A 21,620-nucleotide genomic window follows, 5' to 3' on the forward strand; every position below is an offset into this window, starting at 1 on the left:
TGGACTGCCTTGCGTTAGCGATTCACACAATGTCCCACTGACATTGAGTATCACTGTGTTTTCCTCCAAAATTTGAAATACCCCACTGAACCCCCATGAGTTTGTTGTGGCACCCCAGGGTTCCTGGACGCACAGTTTGGGAACTGAAGGCCTAAGCATTCATACAAGCACCTGCTTGACTGCCTTGAGTTCTGGATGATGTAATTAAAAACTTGAACATATTCGAGATCCAACCAGACCTTCTAGATATTTCCCTGTTTCATATGAGACAGATTCTAGTTACTTAACTAGGACGCACACGGCATGGTGTATCTAGATTTGAGTTATACTCTCTGAATAGCAAATTAACAAGTGCATTAATGTTAAATTATCACTAGCATATTCTTGTAGCTCTTGCTTTCCTTTTGCTATCCTGAAGTGGTGAGGATTTAATTTTCATATGCTCTTTCTCTTCTGTTATTTTTTTAATAGTGTGTTCTCTGCAGTACCAATGTGAAAGAGAATTTAATGCCTTTGTGTCAGGAAAGGCCTATTTATTCTGACAAAATGATCAACCTCCAGGGTGTTCCCTTACCATGAAACTGATTTTATATCTCATCCACTCGCTAATAACACATGAAGCGTTTTCCCTGTCACGCCACGAGATCAGACTCGCTTCCAGAGAAAGCAGGGAGGTGGAATCACATGGTGAGCTCTTCTCAGTGACTGAACCGTGCTGTCCACGTTTTTTTCAACATATCGAGTAAGAACAGAGTGATGGGTCTGAGGCAAACCAAAAGAGGAGGAGATACATTTAAAAAAAAAAAAAAAAAAAGAATTTAAGGGCCGGCCCAGTGGCATAGTGGTTAAGTTCTCATGCTCTGCTTCGGTGGCCCAGTGTTCGCAGGTTCAGATCCTGGTCCCCGACCTAGTACCATTCACCACTAATCAAACCATGCCATGGCAGCATCCCACATAAAGTAGAGGAAGATTGCCACTGATGTTAGCTCAGCAACAGTCTTCCTCAGCAAAAAGAGGAAGCTTGGCATCCAATGTTAGCTCAGGGCCAAGCTTCCTCAAAAAGCTAAATAAATAAATAAACGAACTTAAAGAGGAAACTCTAGGATCCAATTCATTCACTATTCACTGGATTAGCTTTCAGTTCAGGGAAAATAAAAATGTCAGAAGTTAAAACTTGGTGGTGTTGATGATTTGTGTGCGGACATCCCAACACACACCCCTCTCCCACCAACCTGAACCTTTAAATAAAGTTTATGTCCCACAAAATTTGGGTTGAGATGCTGGCATCTCCTTAAAGTTTAGAACATATTGTGTGCCAGACATGGTTGTAGCCAGTTAGTGTGTGTTATCTCACCTGCCTCTCATAAAGGTCACATGAGATAGTTATTGTTATCCTGATTTTTCAGAGGGGGAAACTGAGGCATGGACACAAAGGTGAGTTTCTCAAGGTGTCTTGGCTGGCAGGCGATGGGATGGTGACTCCAGTCCCATGTGTGAGACTGCAGACCCCACACCCCCAGCCACTACAGCAACCTCTAGAGCATGACTGGTGATGGTGAAGTGCGTTCTGGAGGAGTCCAGTGATTCCAGACGATGGGGGAACAGCTTGGGTTTTCAGCTTCCTTCTCTGTAAGATGAAGGGTGGAGGGCAGTTGATCCCTTGGTCTCTCCAATTCTGTGGTGTATGAATGTTAAAAGGAGAACTAGCACCTAAATGAGAAGATCCACCTCAGCCTGCGGATTCCTTCCTGTGGCTGCCACAACAAAGTACCAATGCCTGGGGGGCTTAAACAACAGAAATTTATTTTCTCACAGTCCTGGAGGCTAAAAGTTCGAGAACAAAGTGTCAGCAGGGTTGGTTTCTTCTGAGGCCTCTCTCTTTGGCCTGAAGATGGCTTCCTTCTAATTGTGTCCTCACATGGTCCTCTCTCAGTCTATCTGTTGTCTGTGTCCTAATCTCCCCTTATAAGGACACCAGTCATTTTGGATTAAGACCCATCTAATGACCTCATTAATACCTTACTTCACTATTTAAAGCCTCTGTCTCCAAATACAGTCACATTCTGAGGTACTGGGACTTAGTATGATTGACAAACCTTTAGCTAGACTCATCAAGAAAAAAAGAGAGAAGACTCCAATAAATAAAACGAGAAATGAAAGAAGAGATGTTAAAACTGATACCAAAGAAATACAAAGGATTATAAGAGACTACTATGAACAATTACACACCAACACATTGGACAACATAGAAGAAATGGATAAATGCCTAGAAATATACAACCTACCAAGACTGAATCATGAAGAAATAGAACATCTGAACATATTGATAACCAATAAGGAGATTGATCAGTAATCAAAAACCTCCAACAAACAAAAGTCCAGGACCAGACAGCTTCAACTCTACCAAACACTCAAAGAAGATTTAATACCAAACCTTCTCGAACTTTTCCAAAAAATAGAAGATGAGGGGACACTTCCAAACTATTTTATGAGGCCAGCATTACCCCGATACCAAAACCAGATGAGGGCAACACAAGAAAAGAAAATTAAAGGCCAATATTCCTGATAAAACATAGATGCAAAAATTGTCAACAAAATATTAGTAAATTGAATTCAACAATACATTAAAAGGATCCTACACAGTGATCAAGTGAGATTTATTCCAGGGATGCAGGGATGATTTGATATCCATGAATCAATGAATATTATACATCACATTAACAAAATGAAGGGTAAAAATCATATGATCATCTCAATAGATGCAGAAAAAGCATTTGACAAAATTCAGCATCCTTTTTGACAAAAACTCTCAACAAATTGTGTATAGAGGGAACATACCTCAACATAATAAAGGCCATATATGACAAGCCCACAGCTAACATCATAGTCAATGGTGAAAAGCTGAAAGCTTTTCCTCTCAGATCAGGACTAAGACAAGGATGTGCACTCTCTCTACTTTTATTCAACAGAGTACTGGAAACCTAGCCAGAGCAATTAGGCAAGAAAAAGAAATAAAAGGCATCCAAATTGGAAAGGAAGAAATAAAACTGTCACTATTTGCAAATGACATGATAGTATATAAAGAAAAGCCTGAAGGCTCCATCAAGAAACTGTTAAAACTAATAAGTGAATTCAGTAAAATTGCAGGATTCAAAATCAATATACAGAAATCTGTTGTGTTTCTATACACTCATAACAAACTATCAGAAAGAGAAATCAAGGGGAAAAAATCCCATTTACAATTGTTTCAAAAAGAATAAAATACGTAGGAATAAATTTAACCAAGGAAGTGTGTGAGATAGAAAATATATATTGGTCTCTGCTCCCCAGGTCCTAGCACGGAGCTCCCAAAACTCTTGTAAATCCCTAAGTGATAAGAGCACTAGGAGCATCTTTTGTTCTTTCGACTGAATGGGCCCCTGAATGGTTCCTGGATGGGGGCTGGTCACCAGAAAGAGTAAGCCATGTTTAGAAGCTTGGAATTTTCAGTCCCACCCCTCATCCTCCAGGGAGGGCAGAGGGGCTAGAAACAGAGTTAATAATTGATCATACCTATGTGGGGACACCTCCATGAAATCCCAATAGTACAGGGTTCAGAGAGCTTCCACATTGGTGGACACATCCCCACTGGGAGGGTGATGAACCCTGACTCCACGGAAAGAGAACTTCCTAAGCTCGGGACCCTCCCAGACCTCTCTCTGTGTCTCTCTTCATCTGGCTGTTCATCTGTATCCTTTACCATGGCCCTTAATAAGCTGGCAAACATAAGTGTTTCCATAAGTTCTGTGAGCCACTCTAGCAAATTAATGGAACCTGAGGAGGGGGTCGTTGGACCTGTACCTGGTGGGTCAGAAGCACAGGTGATAACCAGAGCTTGCAACTGGCATCTGAAGTTGGTGAGGGGGCAGGGGGCAGGTTTTGTGGGACTGAACCCTTGCATGTGAGATCTGACACCATCTGTCGGTAGATAGTGTTAAAACTGAGCAAATTATAGGACACCCAGCTGGTGTGAGAGCCTTGCTTGTTATTGTGGGGAAAACCCACACACATTTGATGACCAAAGTGTCAGAAGCAAAGTGTTCTGTGTGAGTAGTAAAGGAGACTCATAGGAGAGAAACATAGGAGGACTGGGTTTTTTCCTAGAAAGGAAGGAAAAACTGAGTTTTTCCTTTACAAAGTGAAAGACATGTATACTGAAAATTGTGACACCGATGAAAGAAATTGAGGACGTAAATAAAAGAAAGATATTTCATGTTCATGGACTGGAAAAATTAATATTGTTAAAATGTCCATACTACCCAAAGCAATCTACAGATTCAATGCAAACCCTATCAAAATTTCGACAGCATTTTTTACAGAAATAGAACAAACAATCCTCAAATTTATATGGGACCACAAAAGACCCCAAATAGCCAAAGCAATCTTGAGGAAGAAGAATAAAGCTGGAAGCATCATGCTCCCTGATTTCAAAATATATTACAAAGCTATAGTAATCAAAACAGGATGGTCTTGGCATAAAAACAGACACATAGATCAGTGGAACAAAGCAGAGAGCCCAGATATAAATGCATGCATATATGGTCAATTAATCTACAACAAAGGAGCCAAGAATACACAATGGGGAAAGGACAGTCTCTTCAAAAACTGGTGTTGGGAAAACTGGACAGCCACATGCAAGAAAATGAAACTGGACCCCTCTCTCATATCATATACAAAAATTAACTCAGGATGGATTAAAGGTTTGAATGTAAGACCTGAAACCATAAAACTCCTAGGAAAAAACAAAGGCGGTACACTCCTTGACACCAGTCTTGGCAGTGATTTATTTATTTTTTATTTTGAAATTGACACAAAAAGCAGAGGCAACAAAAACAAAAATAAACAAGTGGGACTACATCAAACTAAAAAGCTTCTGCAAAGCAAAGGAAACCATCAACAAAATGAAAAGCAACCTACTGATTGGGACGAGATCTTTGCAAATCATATATCTAATAAGGCATTAATATCCAAAATATGTAAAGAACTTATGCAACTCAATAGCAAAGAAAACAGACAATTTGATTTAAAAATGGGCAGAGGATCTGAATAGACATTCTTCCAAAGAAGACATACAGATAGCCAACAGGTACATGAAAAGATGCTCAACATCACTAATTATCAGGGAAATGCAAATCAAAACCACAAAGAGCTATCACCTCGCACCTGTTAGAATGGCTATTAGCAAAAAGATAACAACATGTTGGCGAGGATGTGGAGAAAAGGGAACCCTTGTGTACTGTTGGTGGGAATGTAACTTGGTGCAGCCATCATGGAAAACAGTTAGGGAGGTTCCTTGAAAAATTAAAAATAGAACCACCATATGATCCAGGAATTACACTTCTGGGTATTTATCAGAAGAAAATGAAAACACTAACTCAAAAACATATACTCAACCCCCATGTTCATTGCAGCATTATTTACAATAGCCAAGATATGGATAAAGAAAATGTGGCATATATATATATTTTATATATACAGTACACATGGAATATTATTCAACCATAAAAAAGAATGAAATCTTGCCATCTGCAACAACATGGATGGACCTTGAGGACATTACGCTAAGTGAAATGTCAGACAGAGAAAGATAAATACTGTGGAATCTCACTTATGTGTGGAAGCTAAAAAAAATAACACAAAAAACTAAGCTCATGGATAAAGAGAACAGATATTTGTTTTCCAGAGGCAGGGGATGGGGAGTGGGTGAAATGGGTGAAGTGAGTCAAAAGGTACAAACTTCCAAGTATAAAATAAATAACTCATAAGGATGTAATATACAGTGATGACTACAGTTAACAATACTGTATTGCATATTTGAAAGTAGCTAAGAGAGTAGATCTTAAAAGTTCTCATCATGAGAAAAAAATTCTGTAACTGGGTTTGGTGACAGATGTTAACTAGACTTATTGTGGTGATGATTTCACAAGATATACAAATATCAAATCATTATGTTATACACCTGAAACTAATATAATGCTGTATGCCAATTATACCTCAATAAAAAAATAAAAATGAAAGTTTTATATTTTGAGCAAAAAAAAACTTCAACATATAAATTTGTAAGGGACACAATTCAGCCCATGACAGCCCATTTCTTCTTTCCATGATAGGCTTTTAATACAAAAATAAGCCCATTAACACAGACATATAAATCCTCTAGGTAAGCAAATATTAGACTTGAAATTCTTGAATGAAATTGTTTTCTTCGTATTCTAACACCAATAACACTTTACTACAGGTATTTATTCCCATTACTGTTTCTTCTACTAGGCTGGAAACATCTTGAAGAAAGAAAATGTGACTCATTCATCTCTGAGACCCTACTATAACACTTGGAACATTCTTTAGAAAAGAGTGAACAGTGCCATCAAAATATAATTTTATTTCTCTTTGCAAAAAGCAATGTGGCTCAGAAACCATCGCCCAAGTCAGAGGCCTGAATATAATGAGCTTAGAAAAAGAAAGGCACGTCACTGCTCGAGGCACCAGCAAGCCCGTCCCTAACACGTGTGTTTTCTTCTGCAGTTCGTCTTCTGCCGGGACTGTAAGGAAGCGTACCATGAAGGTGAATGCAACGCCCTACTTGAAGCCTCGGGAGCAGTTCCTCAGGTAGAGTGTCCTCTGCCTTCCTCAAAACAGGGCTCAGGTTATGGGTGGGAGACAAGAGCTATTTCCTGGAGGTCGCTGAGGGTTCCACTCTGAAAAAAACAAGATGTAGCCTGATGGCCTCCAGCCATGGGAATGGGGCTGTGGCTTCTCCTCCAGCACAGTCCTTCCAGAAGCACTCCTCTCCTCAGGGTAGATCTGTAGATGTTCCAGTGGCCGTTTTGGGTGTGTCAGTGCTTCCATGATAGTTTTTCCCCAGAGGTATATGGAATAGGGATGAGAAACATACCTTGATCCCAGAAGTCTTCAGAGGAGAAAGAAAACAACTTAATCTCTAAATCAGAGAAATCGACACGAACCCCACAGTGATCTTGTTCAAAAGGGCTTTGCTTAGAATCTTTGGTGAGAACTATGTCCATGAATGAAATGATAGAAGGGTTATGATGCAAAGATATCATTATTATGCTACATATTGGTATCATGAACCACGTTCAACCGTATTCCAGTCTTGATTAGGTAAAGAATGTGTTTACTGAGCCTTGCTCTCTGCTGTGCTGTATCAGGCTTAGGGAAATGCAAATGCATTTTCTTTTATTTATTAATTATGATCAACCAAACCTTAGGGGAAAGGAGTAAAAATGTCAGCACAGCTGATGAATTTGCTCATTAGTTTTCTCCTGATAGAGATGTTAACAACGATTTAAATACCAAATCTACTCAGATAAATCCCTTAATCATTTTATGGACAGAAACCTCATAAATAGACATAGAAATTCCAGAACATCTTAATTTTACAGGAGAGAATTTTAAATATCTGAATGCTCTAAAGTCGGAGCAGAAAGAAGTGTATCCCTGTAAGGTATTCAGTGGATGTATTTACTCAGTCTTAGCATAACTAAATAAACACAATTAGTGAATTCAGGTCTTCTCATCAGCTCCTAAAATAATGGCCATGAGCATATTGGGAGATTTAGGACTTAATTGCCATTTCTATAGCAAAGGCAGCAAATGCTCTCTCCGTTGACTTTATTTTCACTCAGGAACATTCAAATGGGAGCTCACTGGGTACTGATGTCAGGAATAATAATGACCCTGAGGCCTCTCTGCATCAGGAGCACTGGGGCCCAGAAGGGTAAATCCTGGGGCTCTGGGAAATGGGGTTGATCTAGAAACTTACATACGCATGCTCTTATGATCACAAACATGCACAGAGGCTTCCACGAAGTGATATCCTAACATCTTTTGGTGTGAAAAAAGTGGGAATAAAGTGATGAAGAGCATTGCTTAACCTAAAGTTGTCCAGGTGCCTGACGCACCCAACAATCCCCTTTATTCTTCATTCAAGAGGAACCAACCACCCTTGGTGTCAAAGGTTGAGGTAGCCCAAATTAAAAAAAAAAAAAAGTCATTAAAACCTTAATGTTCAATTCATAAAAATGGGAGGAAGAAAGTTAGAGCTGGCCCTAAGCATAGATTACCAGTACCAAGGGGCCTGTGTCTGTAAGCACCATCAATTAGCAGACATTAAATCAAGCATATGTATGGGTCAGGATCCTGCTGGAAAAATGCAGATAAGTATATTTCTCTTCAGAGGCTCATAGGAGAGCCATAGGGGAGACTTATGGGGAAACAAATAATGATTATATGTTAAACCAACATTTAGCAAATATACAGCTTTGTATAACACTTCCCTAGAAGTCATGGAAGGTGGGTCAGAGTTTGTCTAGACGACAGTGGGATAGGAATGATAAAGAACATTCCAGCAGAGTGATAGTTAATTCAGAACAAGGTTAGCCAAGAATGAATTCAAGGAGAGAGGCCCTGTAACAGGCTGTCGCTGAAATCAGGCTCCTTCCTGCCTTGAGCTCCCCATTTCTGGGCCAACCTCATATTCCTCTTGTTTGAAAATAAAGAAAATTGACCCACCAAACTGGAAAAGTGTGCTGCTCCACTCTTGGCCTGAGAACAGAAGGCAACTACGTGGAGTTTTGCTGCCATTTTTCCTAAGTCTCTGATTCCTTCAGGGTCCCACAAGAAAGAGAATCGTACTCAGATGGGCACATGAGGAGATTTTAACTGATGGAGTAGGGTCACAAGAACCAAAATCAATGTAGACGGCCTCAGAGCCCAGCCTCAGCGGGGGGCCGTGACCTCCCTAGGCCTGAAGGGACAAGAGGAGGAAATGGCCCTACACAGAAAATAACTCCGTGAGCTGGAGTGGTGGAGGCAGGGCCTCGTGACAAGAGGTGTAATCATGGAGGGTCCAGCATTCCAGAAGTGGGCCCAAAGCAGGAAGGAAGGGAGGACAGACAACTTGACTTCTCTATCCCCATCTCTTCCTCTCTCTTCCTAATGTCTCTGTTGACCACACCCAACGGAAAACCAGCCACAAGGGAACCTAGGGACATAGCCCATGGAAGTCAGCCTTCCAGGTGCAGAGCAGAGCAGGGAGAAGAATACAGAATAACCAGTATATTCTCTACGGGCTAATTTACCAAATCTCCAAAGTTCCCTTATTTCAACCATAGCTACTCTTGGACATGAAAAGAGATGAACCAAACAAGCTGGTTCATCAAACTAAAAGACCCAATTCCATTTGGTAAGAGAATAAAGGATTTTTATTTTAATAGAGCCAGTTTATTTTCTGTTCCCTATGTTCCTCTCAAACGGCAATGATCTCTACATGAATGACCTCTGCAATTCCACTGACCTGAAATCTCTCAGAGGAAGACACTCTACACATCTAACAATAAAAATCTAATTGCAGCCCTCCTCACCGCCTGGAACTGAAGGCTTCAGATGCATCCTCTTGTCTGAATTTTGCTAATATTAACAAAATACCCTCATTAGCCCTCTTCACATTTCCTTTCAATGCAATTCACTTGTAAGCTTTTTCCTTTCAGCATTTCTGGCTCCTCTCCACTGTTCTCCCCTTAAAGCTGAGCAGTTTCTGGTCTTCGATATGGCATTATCCAGCCGGCAAACCCATGTCTCCTAAGGTCCAATCAGGCCTTTCTCTTCAGTTAGGCTGCTTGACCCTAAACTTAATGCATGTTTTGATTAATGCAATAATTTTCTTAAAGAAAGCAAACTCAAAAATTGGTTTTAAATTGCTTTTAAAATATTGAACGAGCCTCCAGTTGAAACAGCTGGGAGTTTGGGAAATCAGTGTCAGAAGATCAATCCATCACGGGCTAATAAGAGTCCAGTTCCGTTTGCTTCCTCTTGTTCTTGCCTGGTGTTCTCCTCCCCACATTCCATCTCCTTCCACATATTCCCCCTGGAGGCTTTCTAACAAGTAAACACTTGCTCTAGCAAACCACATCAATTGATTCATTCTCCCGGTGGTTCTGACTAGTTGATGTTAGTCTCCCTCTTCAACAGGAACGCAAACTAAGACTTCCAGATTTGTAATGGTGCTGTCCAAAGCCACAAAGGAAATCGTTTTCAGCGGTAGAACCTAATCAAACAGTGACTGCTCTCTCTGACTAATAAATCTACAATGTCTAAGGGGAGCATCCCCATCCCTACCATCCCTAGGAGCCTACCAAGCTCCTTCTCAACCTTCAAGACCCAGATCACAGGTCACCTCCTCCCTGAAGACCTCTGCCCACCCGACTACCTCCTCTAAGCTCTCACATAGCTGTCTATACTTCTGTTATAATTTGTCACACAGATATATTGTTTCCCTGTCTCTTCACTAATATTTTGAGCTTGTTAGTGCAAGCTTTGTACCTGTTTTGTCTTTATAATCCCCAGCACCTAGCACATAGTAGGTACTCATTAAATGTTTGTTGAATGAATGACAGACAACTCCCTCCTTCGTTCCCACACCTCCCTTCTCACCATGAAGCTGGGAAAGCACTCTACAAGAATGAGTGAGGAGGAGTGATGTGGGCTCCGAGAGCCAAAGAATTGAAAGAAAGATTGCTTTGACCCTCAAGGTCTGGTGGTAGTGCTCCTTTATTCAGAGCCTAGCATGGGAACAGGACCCACTGGCAGTGAAGGGCTGCAGGCATGGGGACAGGACCCATGGGCAGTGAAGGGCTGCAATGTGTTGAGTGTTAGGGCTAAATTTATAAGACATGAGTATGTGACTTATTTTTACCAAAGGAAAGATGATGTAAAAAGTCATTAAATGGTATCAGTGCAGGTGGGGTCTGGTTATTGTGTGGTTATACTACTTTAGATATGAATTGGGTCATATAGCTCGGCATGTAGGCCAGGATGCCCTGGGCTTCTCTCCCTGGGGCAGCCCTCATCCACACAGTAAAATCCATCAGGTCATATAAATCGGCATGTAGGCCAGGACACTTTGGGCTTCTTTACCTGGATCAGCCTTGATCCACATCACAGTATCTACAAAATGATGACATAGGAGGGTCCTGAGCTCTCCTCATCCCACAGACGCACCAAATGTACAGCTACACATGGAGCAATTGTCTCTGAAAGAGATACGGAAACTAGCTGAGTGACTCCTACCCGTCAAACGAATGAGAAAATATAGGTGGGAAAAGCTAAGGCACACTCTCACTGTTCACCCAGCCCCTGGCCCAGTAAGATACAACAGGGAGGGATCTCGGAGCTCCCACCTTCTCCCGGAGGAGGGAAGGGTTTGGACTCCACATCTAGCATCCTGTAGGGGAGGAAGACAATTTCTATACCCTTTAGGTCCTTTTTGCTGGCCTGAGAATTAAGTTGACATGAGACAGAATAACAGAAAGTCAAACAAAGCTTTATAACATGTGTACATGGGTGAAACCTAGGAAAACTGAGAACTCACCAGAATGGCCAAAGCTGCCAGCTTTAATAGCATCTTCAGCTAAAGACAGAGGAGGATGTTGGGGGTAGTGGTCTGGGACTTCAAAGGGGAGGAAGGCAATTCACATGGAGATGGAAAAGCAAATGTTTGGTAAACAGAACTTTAATAAGAAAGGCCTTAGCAAGGACCCTCACAGTCTACTGATACCCGAGTTGTCTTTGGTGATGGCCTGTCCTGGGGACAGGCTTTTTATCTTCAATTATTTTAGGCAGTTAGGGGAAAGGTCAAAGTTTCTTTCAGAGTCTTTTGTTCTTAAAAATAATCAAGACAAAGAGACACATTTTAGGGTGGCTAATTCTGATCCCCCACAACCCCAACTGTTGTGTCCCACCAGAGGGACTAGTTCCCAAAACTCCTAGCTCTGAAAACCAATGGTGCTTGTGACCATGAGACCCACAAGACTCTAGCAAACAAAGAATCTTTTCTTAGCAGGTACACAAGCACTCACCAAGGCTATATACGCCCAGGGCTAAGCACAGAGGGAGCAGGCAAAGCCGCTCATCTCCCAATCTTTCTGTGAAAGTGGGTTTTTTGCATACTTTGAAAGCTGCTGCCTGAGGGCCAGGCTTCTAATTTAGCAGGCATTAGGAGCTGGCTATAATCCTCCCCAAAGACTGGGGAAACTAGAGGACGTATCTCCCACCTTCTCCCTCCAATCTGCTACAAGTCACTAGTATCTTCCTGCAGGGAGCTTGTGCATGTGTCCGCACCCCAGCTTTTATGTGGCTGCTGCCAAAGGGACAGGTCTCCAATCTGATAGATCTGGTCGCCTGGCTCTGATAGCCAAAAAGTCTTCCATCTGTAGCAAATGAAGAAGTAATTCTTAACTGGCTATCCCAGTTAAGGGCTCAGCACAGAGAGAACAGGCAAAACATACTTATCTCCCACCTTTTCCTGAAAGGAGTTTATCTAAATATTTTAAAAGCTGCCACCTGAGGGCCAAGCTTCTAATTTGTCAGGCACCTAGGAGCTAGCTGTGATCCTCCTCGGAGACCAAGGAAGCCAGCAGACACCTCTCCTGCCGTCTCTGCTCAACCCACTCCAATAATAGAACCAAGTCTCCAGTATCTCCCTGGAAGGAGTTTGTACACACGTCTGGCATCCCACCATTTGTGGCTGCCGCATGAGGAGTGAGCCTCTGGATCACCTGGGTCTAATAGCCAAAGGGGCTTGCATTCATGAGTCACAAAGGACTATAGCAAACAAAGAAAAGGTTCTTAATGGGCCCAGGAGCACCACCCACACCTGCTACAAATATACACCCAGGCCCAGCAGAGAGGGAGCAGGCAAAAATGCCCATCTCTCAGTTTCTCCCTGGAGGAGGCCTAACTGTATACTTCCCCAGCTGTTGCCTGAGAGTCTGGCTTCCAATCAGCCTGCATCTGGGTGCTGACTGAGACCCTCCCCTTTGGAACACTGACAGATCTTGATAGACCCTCTGCTACTGGGAGCCACCAAGGACAGAGAAACCAGCTTGGGCAATCACAAAGGTTTGAGAGACAACCAAGAGCTTAGCCAGGCTGATCAATGAGTTTCATCTCATACATAAGACCACCCTGTCAAGACTGGGAGAAGTGGCTGTTTTATCTAGAGCACAGAAACCAACACAGAGAGACAAGGAAAATGCATAAACAGAAGAATATGTTCCAAACAAACAAGAAAAATCTCCAGAAATAGATTCTAATGAAAAGGAGATGAGTGATTTACCTGATAGCAAGTTCAAAATAACTGTCTTAAAGATTCTCACCAAGTTCAGGAGAGCAATGCATGAACAAAATGAGAATTTCAACAAAGAAATAGGAAATATTAAAAAGTACCAAATAGAAATCATAGAACTGAAGAATACAATAACTGAACTGAAAAATTCAATAGAAGGATTCAACAGCAGACCAGATGAAACAGAAGAAAGAATCAGCAAACTTGAAGACAGGGTAATGGAATTCATCTAATCAGAGGAGGAAAAGAAAAAAGAATGAAAAAGAGTGAAGATAGTGTAAAAGACTTATGGGAGACCATCAAGCAGACCAATATTCTCATTACAGGGTTTGTAGTAAGTGAAGAAAGAGACAAAGGGGCAGAACGCTTATTCAAAGAAATAATGGCTGGAAAACTTTCCTAATCTGAGGAGAGAAACAGACATCCAGATCCAAGAAGCCCAAAATATTTCAAATAAGATAAATCCAAAGAGACCTACCCTGAGACACATTATAAGTAAATCGTCAAAAGTTAAAAACAAGAAGAGAATCTTAAAAGCAGCAGGAGAAAAGCCACTTGTTATGTACAAGGGAACCCCAATAAGACTATAAGCAGATTTTCCAAGAGAAACTTTACAGACAAGACGGCAGAAGGATGATATATTCAAAGTGCTGAAGGAAAAAAACTACCAAACAAGAATTCTTTACCCAGAAAAGTTGTCCTTCAGAACTGAAGGAGAGAGAAAGACAAACAAAAACTGAAGGAGTTCATCACCACCAGATGGCCTTTCAAGAAATGTTAAAGGAGTTCTTTAAGCTGAAACAAAAGGATGCTAGTTACAGGAAATGATGTTAGTAACAGCTGTTAGTAAGAGGAAAATGTATAAAAGTTTAAAACTCACTGTTAAAGGTAAATATATAGTTAAATTCAGAATACTCTAATGTTATAAAATTGGAGAGTAAATTACTTTTAACTGTAATATGAAGTTAAAAGACAAAAGTATGAAAAATAACTATAACTATGATAATTTGTTAATGAATATGCAATGTAAAAAGGTGCAAATTGTGACATCAAAAACATAAAATGGAGGGAAGTCTTTTGTATATGTGAGAAGTTAAGTTATTATCAGCTTGAAATTGACTGTTATAAATATAAGATGTTTTATGTAAGCCTCATTGTAACCACAAAACAAAAGCCTACAGTAGAAATACAAAAGAGAAGGGAATCAAAGGATACCACTACAGAAAGTCATCAAATCACAAAAGAAGAGAACATGAGAGGAAGAAGTAAAAAACAACCAGAAATTACTTTAATTACTTTAATAATTACTTTAAATGTAAATCAACTAAATTCTCCAATCAAAAGGCATAGAGTAGCTGATTGGATAAAAACAAAACAAAACAAAAAACCCAACTACATGCAGGCTACAAGAGACTTACCTCAGCTTTAAGGACATAAAACTAAAAGTGAAGGGATGGAAAAAGATTTTCTGTGCAAATGGAAACCAAAAGAAAGCAGATATAGCCATACTTATATCTTATATAGACTTTAAGCCAAACACAGTAACAAGAGACAAAGAAGATCATTACATAATGATAAAGGGGTAAATTCATCAAGAGAATATAACATTAGTAAATACTTATGCACCCAACATAGAAGCACCTAAATATATAAAGCAAACATTAACATACCTGAAGAGACAAATAGCAATACAATAATAGCAGGGGATTTCAATACTCCACTTTCAACAATGGATACACCATCCAGATAGAAAATCAACAAGGAAATCTTGGACTTAAACTACACATTAGATGAGATGTACCTAATGGACGTATACAGAACATTCCATCCAACAGCAGCAGATTACACATTCTTCTCAAGCACACATGGAATATTCTCCAGGATAGATCATGTATTAGGCCACAACATGAGGCTTAATAAATTTAAGAAGATTGAAATCATATCAAGCATCTTTTTTGACCACAATGGTGTGAAACTATAAGTGAACAGCAAGAGAAAAGCTGGAAAACTTACAAGTATGTGGAGATTACACAACATCCTCCTGAACAACCAATAAGTCAAAGAAGAAATCGAAAATCAAAAGAGAAATGAAAAATATCTTGAGACAAATGAAAATACAACATCCCAAAACTTATGGGATGCAGCAAAAGCAGTCTAAGTGGGAAGTTTATAGGATAAACACCTAGAGAAAAAAGAAAAATCTCGAATAAACAGCCTAATTTTATGCCTCCGGGGACTAGAAAAAGAAAAACAAGCTAAGTCCAAAGTTAGTAGAAGAAAGAAAATAAGATCAGAGCAGAAGTAAATGAAATAGAGACTAAAAAGACAATAGAAAAAAATCAATAAAACTAAGAGCTGTTTCTTTTAAAAGAGAGACAAGTCTTTAGCCAGATTTACTAAGAAAAAAAAAGAACTCAAATAAATAAAATCAGAAATGAAAGAGGAAACATTGCAAGTGATAAGAACTTACAACTGATATGATATTACAACTACTGTGAACAGTTATACACCAACAAGTTGGACAACCTAGGAGAAATGGATAAATTCCTAGAAACATACAACCTACCAAGACTGAGCCATGAACAAACAGAAAGTCTGAACAGACCAGTTACTACTAAGGAGATTAAATCAGTAATCAAAAACCTCCCAAGAAACTTTTCCTTGCCTGCTAGCCTCGGGGTAAACAGAGCATGAAGTGACCAGATTGCAGCTGTAACTTGAAGTTTAATAGAACTCTTGATGGGTTCCCTGGTAGAAGTGTTTTCCTATGGAAACAAGGGCCTCTTTATCTGCAAGGCTCAGAGTGGCACAGATAGAGAGCACAAATTCCCAAGTGGATCACTGAGATGATAAGTAAGGCTGTTTTCCTACTTCCACCCCTTGATTCCTCAACCATTGTATTCTACCTGTTGGAGGTACAGTCTCAAATAGCAGTTGTTGATTTAGGGTGTAAATCTTATATTGAAGGATAGCACCTCATCTCGCAGTGTATCTCCAGCTGCATCTTGAAAGGCATGTCCATCACCGTCATCAGATCAGCAGCTTCTGGATGGTATGATATGTGAAGAGACCAGACTACACCATGGTCACATGCCCTGTGTGACACATACTTTGCTGGAAAGTGGGTTTCTTTGGTTCAATGCAATGTTATGCAGGATGCCGTAAGCCTTTGGTTGGCAGTGCTACCTAGAGAGGCAAGCACATACCCAGAATAGCAGTAAATTCCACCTCTTCTAGGCTGTCAATGTAATCAACTTGACGTCAATTGGCTGATTGCTCTCCTTGAAGGATGTGTCATACTAGGGACTCAGTGTTGCTGGAGGGTTGGACATCGGCAGTGGCAGGAGCTACATCAGCCTTGGTGAGTGAAAGTCTAAGCTGTAGGATCCGTGCAGAACTGTCATCCTGCTGCCATGATTGCGCCATTCAGGAGTCCTTTGAACCAGCACTGGTGTGGCCAGTGACAGAGGCTGGCTGTCAACTGGCCAGATCATTCTGTCTATTTGTTTAAGGACCCTCTGTGGTGGATGCCTCCTCATGGAAATGAAGATGCTATACATTTCATGTTCACATTTCATGCCCACTCTCAGAGGTCTATCCACGTGCCTTTTTTGCAGATCTCCTTGTCTTCTTTGTCCTCAACCTTCCAGATTTTCTGCTTCCACGCTCTTAACTAACCTATCAAGACGTTTGCCACTGCCTATGAGTAAATATATATTCTTAACCCACGACTCTTTTCTTTCCACACAAAGTGTGTCATCAGTTGAATTGTCCAAAGCTCTGCCCATTGGGAGGGTTTCTCCTCACCACCCTCTTTCAACCATAAAAAGGGTTATAGGATAGCAATAGTCCGTTGTTGGCATGCACTCACATGCTGCTATGGTCTTAATGAATTTGTCTCCCTAAAGTTCATATGTTGAAATCCTAACCCCCAAAGATGACAGTATTAAGAGGCACTTAAGTCGTGAGGGTAGAGCCCTCATGAATGGGATTAGTGCCTCATAAAAGAGACCCTACAAAGGTCCCTCGCACCTTCCACATGTGAGGACAGAGCAAGAAGGTGCTGACTATGAGCTGGGAAGAGAGCCTGCACCAGAATGTAACTATGCTGGTGCCTTGATTTTGAACTTCCCAGCCTCCAGAACTGTGAGGAATAACTTCCTGTTGTTTATAAGACCTCCAGTCTGGGGTGTTTTGTTACAGCAGCCCAGAGTAAGACACATGCTGAGCAAACCCAATTGTGAGCCAAGCTTGGATCATAAAGAACAGCTCCCGCCTCCCCTACAACCACAACCACCATGGAGCCTGGCTTGTGAGCCAAAGGACAGGTGGTGGGTAACGTGGAGGTCTGAGCCACCTGCTCATGCAGCTGACTCATGCCCTGTTGTCCTGCCTGCGCCCGAACCTGGATGTGCCACTTCCATCTTAGGGAGGTTTGCTGCTGATGCTCCCGCTCTCTAGGGCTCAAGAGCATGCCAGAAGCTTTATTTCAAATGGTGCATAACTCTCAGCTATAGAACACTAGATGTTGTCATTGCGATTCTCTTACCGACTTGCAATAAATTCCATGTGACATCTTTTCCCACCATGGATACCTCGAATACCACAAGGTCTGCCTATCTATAAATCCCCAGTGACAGGACTGCTTGCACTGCAGCCTGACCCTGCTGCAAAGCCCTTTGCAGCTCTGGACCCCACTCAAACCTTCTAGGGCTCGTCTCCTACCAGTAATGGCCTCTCCTTTGGCAGCTAGCTGGCACGTGTCCAACTCACCCCCCATTTCGGAGTTTGTGTCCTAGGACCACTCCTGGTACCAGCTGTCATAGGTCAGGTTCCCAGCGGAACCGCCTCTGAGTCTTGCATATGAGAGGTATCTTGGGGACTGCTCTCAGGAACAACGCCTTAGGAAGAGAAGGAAGAAGGATTGAGCGGAGGGAGACGTTAAACTGATGGAGTTGCAGAAGATGAAGGGAGGGGGATCCTGGGGGATCTCACTAGATGGCTCTTGAGAGTTGTCTCACCTTGAGGCAAGGGGGCTAGAGGCTGGCCTTTAGCATGCATCCATTGCATGCATCCATCTGTCATTGGATGTGGGTTGTCCCCACCTCCACGAGGGGCTGGGACTTGAGTGAGGCAGTGCTCTTTGACTTAGGGACAGTCCCAGACAGCATCTCAGCAGAGATCCATCAGCAGCCAAAACTCCCAGCAGCTGGGGAAACCCATACCTGAGTGCCAAGGTGGAGTGGGGCTGGGTGCAACAGAGGATCCATTACCAGCACCAGGACTAGAGAGACACATGGAGTACTGATGAGAGCAGGAGGGGAATACAGAGAGGTGGAGGGTTTGAGGTAGGATCCACAGATCTTGGCAATGAATTGGAGATGGGATGAGAGAAGTGATGAGTTAATGTTGATGCCTGAATTTCTAACTAGGGCAGGCGGTGGTGCCATTCACTGCAAGAGGAAACACAGGAACATAAGTAGGGTGTCCAGGGGCTGTCCCCATGGCATAGCAGTTAAGTTGGCAGGCTCCACTTAGGTGGCCCGGGTTCGCAGGTTCAGATCCTGGGTGCGGACCTACACCACTCATCAGCCATGCTGTGGTGGTGACCCACATATAAAGTGGAGGAAGATTGGCACAGATCTTAGCTCAGGGCTAATCTTCCTCAAGCAAACAAAGAAGAGAGTTGGCAACAGATGTTAGTTAACAGATGTTAATCTTCCTCAGCAAAAAAAAAAAAGTAGGGTGTCCAGGGAGAGATGACAAGTTCACTTTGGACTTCTCCTCAGAAGTATTCAGCAGGTGAAGGAACGGATGCACAGACACCCTGAGAGGGGATGCCTAGGCTAGAGCCAACAGTAAAGACACAAGATTAATAATCTCCAATTGGTCGCCCCTTACCCATAATCCCTACCCGGATCTCCTCAGGTCTATAACTAGAGGCTGGGAGACGTGCCTCCCCCGGTGAAGGAATGTGAAACAGTGATGGATCCCTGGATATATTTTGCCACTGTCTCTCTTCGCAGAGTTATCTCTGGGCCATTTACTGCTGTTACACACAAGTGCAGCCCCAGAATTGGGAGACGGGGGGAATGTATTATTCCCGGAGGTCTAGGCCCCCAGTTACTCAAGCGTAGTTCCTGAATCGCTCGTTGGCTTAAGTAAAACAGCTTAATGATGCCACTTCATTGAAATCCGTGACTCTGGGTATGCAGTGTGGTGGACATGCAGACATGTAGTGACTGTGATCGATCCCAGTAAATGCAGACGTATCCTCCGCTTGTCACTAAATGCCGAAGACAACCCCAGACCCTCCGCGGCGCGTTTCCAGAGCACCTAGCGTGTGTGAAAGCTTGGCTCTGGGAGCAGAAATGGCCCTGGGCTGGTCTTCAAAAGAACCTGTATGATTTCCTCCACTTCCAAGCAAGTCATTCAAATTCTGACGCATTTTTCCTCACCTGCCGCATGGGGCCAGTAAGATCTACTAAGCTATAAATAACGAAATGAGAATGTACGTAAGCATTTTAGGCACTGTAAAGTACTAAAAAATGGCAAAACTTTGGTGTTTGGGTATTTTTAAGGCTGAATGCTAAAAATGTCAGGCACAATAGAGAGAGAAAATGAAGGACAACATTGATAAATAAATGAAGGCGCACACACACGCACGTTAACATGTCAAACGTACTGGGGAAGCAGACCCTCCCCAAACAGACCCAGGTCTCTGTCTTTCCAAGAACCCCTTCCTGTCCTGCAGAAATTCTTTTCTTTCTTTTTCTCTTCTTTCTCTTCTAGAAACAGCGCGCACTGAGCCCCCACTGCAGCACTTCCCTGGGGCTTCAGCCTCTCCCAGGGGACTTCTCCCCCATCCAGAAGCCTCCTAGCCCCTTGAGCTCCTCCCAGCCTGGTGTCCACGCTGAGGGACGCACTCTGCCAGGTCCCCTGAGCTCTCTTACCTCGGCCCCAGCCAGAGCTCAGCCCTCCTGGCAGACACCTGCCGGAGTCCCTCCCCATCCTGCGTAGCCCCTCTCTGGAGCACCTCCCCAAGCAGGGGCAGCTCAGCTGGACACGGGGCTGCCCCTGTGGCTTCTGGACCCAGAGGGGTTTCAGGAATCCTGGCCCACTCGCTAGAGAAGGACTAAATGTAATCCCAACCTGAATTTGCAAGTCCGTCTCCTGTATCCTAAACAAGCTTTGGAACAGCTCAGTAATGTGGGAAGTATTTTTCCACAAACTCGTTATCACGTACCCCCCCACACCCATCCCGCATACCCATCCCACATGCACACCTCACATCCATCCCACACATGCATCCCACAGACACACCCCACATCCATCCCACACACGCATCCCACACACACACCCCACATCCATCCCACACACGCATCCCACACACACACCCCACATCCATCCCACACACGCATCCTACAGACACACCCCACATCCATCCCACACACGCATCCCACACACACACCCCACATCCATCCCACACACGCATCCCACACACACACCCCACATCCATCCCACACACGCATCCCACACACACACCCCACATCCATCCCACACACGCATCCCACACACACACCCCACATCCATCCCCTATGTACACGCTTGCCACACACACATCACACACACACATACCCACCACACACATACCACCCCACCACCCCACCCCCAGGACACACACCACATGCACACCCCACGTACATCCGCCATGGACGCACCACACACACCACACCACACACACGTGTGTACACACACACCGACACCACGTGTACCACCCCCTCCACACACACCACACATACACACTGCCCGTACATCCCCCACAGACATACCACGCCACACACACGTGCGCGCGCACACACGCACACACACACCCCCGGGAACTGGTTCATCTCCACCCTTGGAAAGGATGCCCTGTCAACTCTCAGCGTTTCCTCTTGGAGCGGGAAGAGGGAAACAAACATCCGCAGAGCGCCGCTAACCCACCAGATGGCGCTACATCCTTAAGGGAAATAATATATTCCGCAACCCAAGGTGCCCGAAAGAGAAGAGACTCGGAGAAAAAAGGCGTCTTGCCCACTTTCAACGAACAAGAGGGGCGGGAGAATCGAAGGACTGTCCCCACGGGAGCAGCACTGAGCAAGGTGCAGATTTGACAAACTCAGAGCGGGGTCCTGGCTTCAACAAACCCTTTATCCACGGATTGACTAAAAATGGCGGGAGTATATGTATATTGTCATCCACAGTTGGCTGGTAGACCGTTTGTGGGGACAGGGGTTCTTCGGCCCTATGTGACTGCCTCCTATCGAATGAAGCAACTGCCGAATGCAAGCATGAAGCTCTAGCACCGTTTAAGTGGATCACTGTCATTTTCCAAGTTTATGTTTAATTTCTCTCAACAAGAACTAATAGTGCCTCTATTATCTGCCCAGCCTTA

General features: G+C 43.1%; 1 protein-coding gene across 14 annotated transcripts in view; it reads left to right on the plus strand.

Annotated features, from left to right (window-relative positions):
- The window catches only part of PRKN (parkin RBR E3 ubiquitin protein ligase), a 1,201,475-nt gene that overhangs the window by 1,158,633 nt on the left and 21,222 nt on the right, over positions 1 to 21,620 (plus strand). For 12 of the 14 annotated variants that reach the window (XM_070520140.1, XM_014858373.3, XM_070520396.1 and 9 more), the window contains one exon: positions 6,565 to 6,648. In XM_070520140.1, the coding sequence (XP_070376241.1) occupies positions 6,565 to 6,648 (84 nt within the window). Of the gene's footprint in view, positions 1 to 6,564; positions 6,649 to 19,975; positions 20,493 to 21,620 lie in introns of those variants that run through there. The other 2 variants (XM_070520196.1, XM_070520278.1) reach the window with 2 other exon arrangements.

The sequence above is a fragment of the Equus asinus genome, chromosome 1, assembly GCF_041296235.1.
Source record: "Equus asinus isolate D_3611 breed Donkey chromosome 1, EquAss-T2T_v2, whole genome shotgun sequence".
NCBI lineage: Eukaryota > Metazoa > Chordata > Mammalia > Perissodactyla > Equidae > Equus > Equus asinus.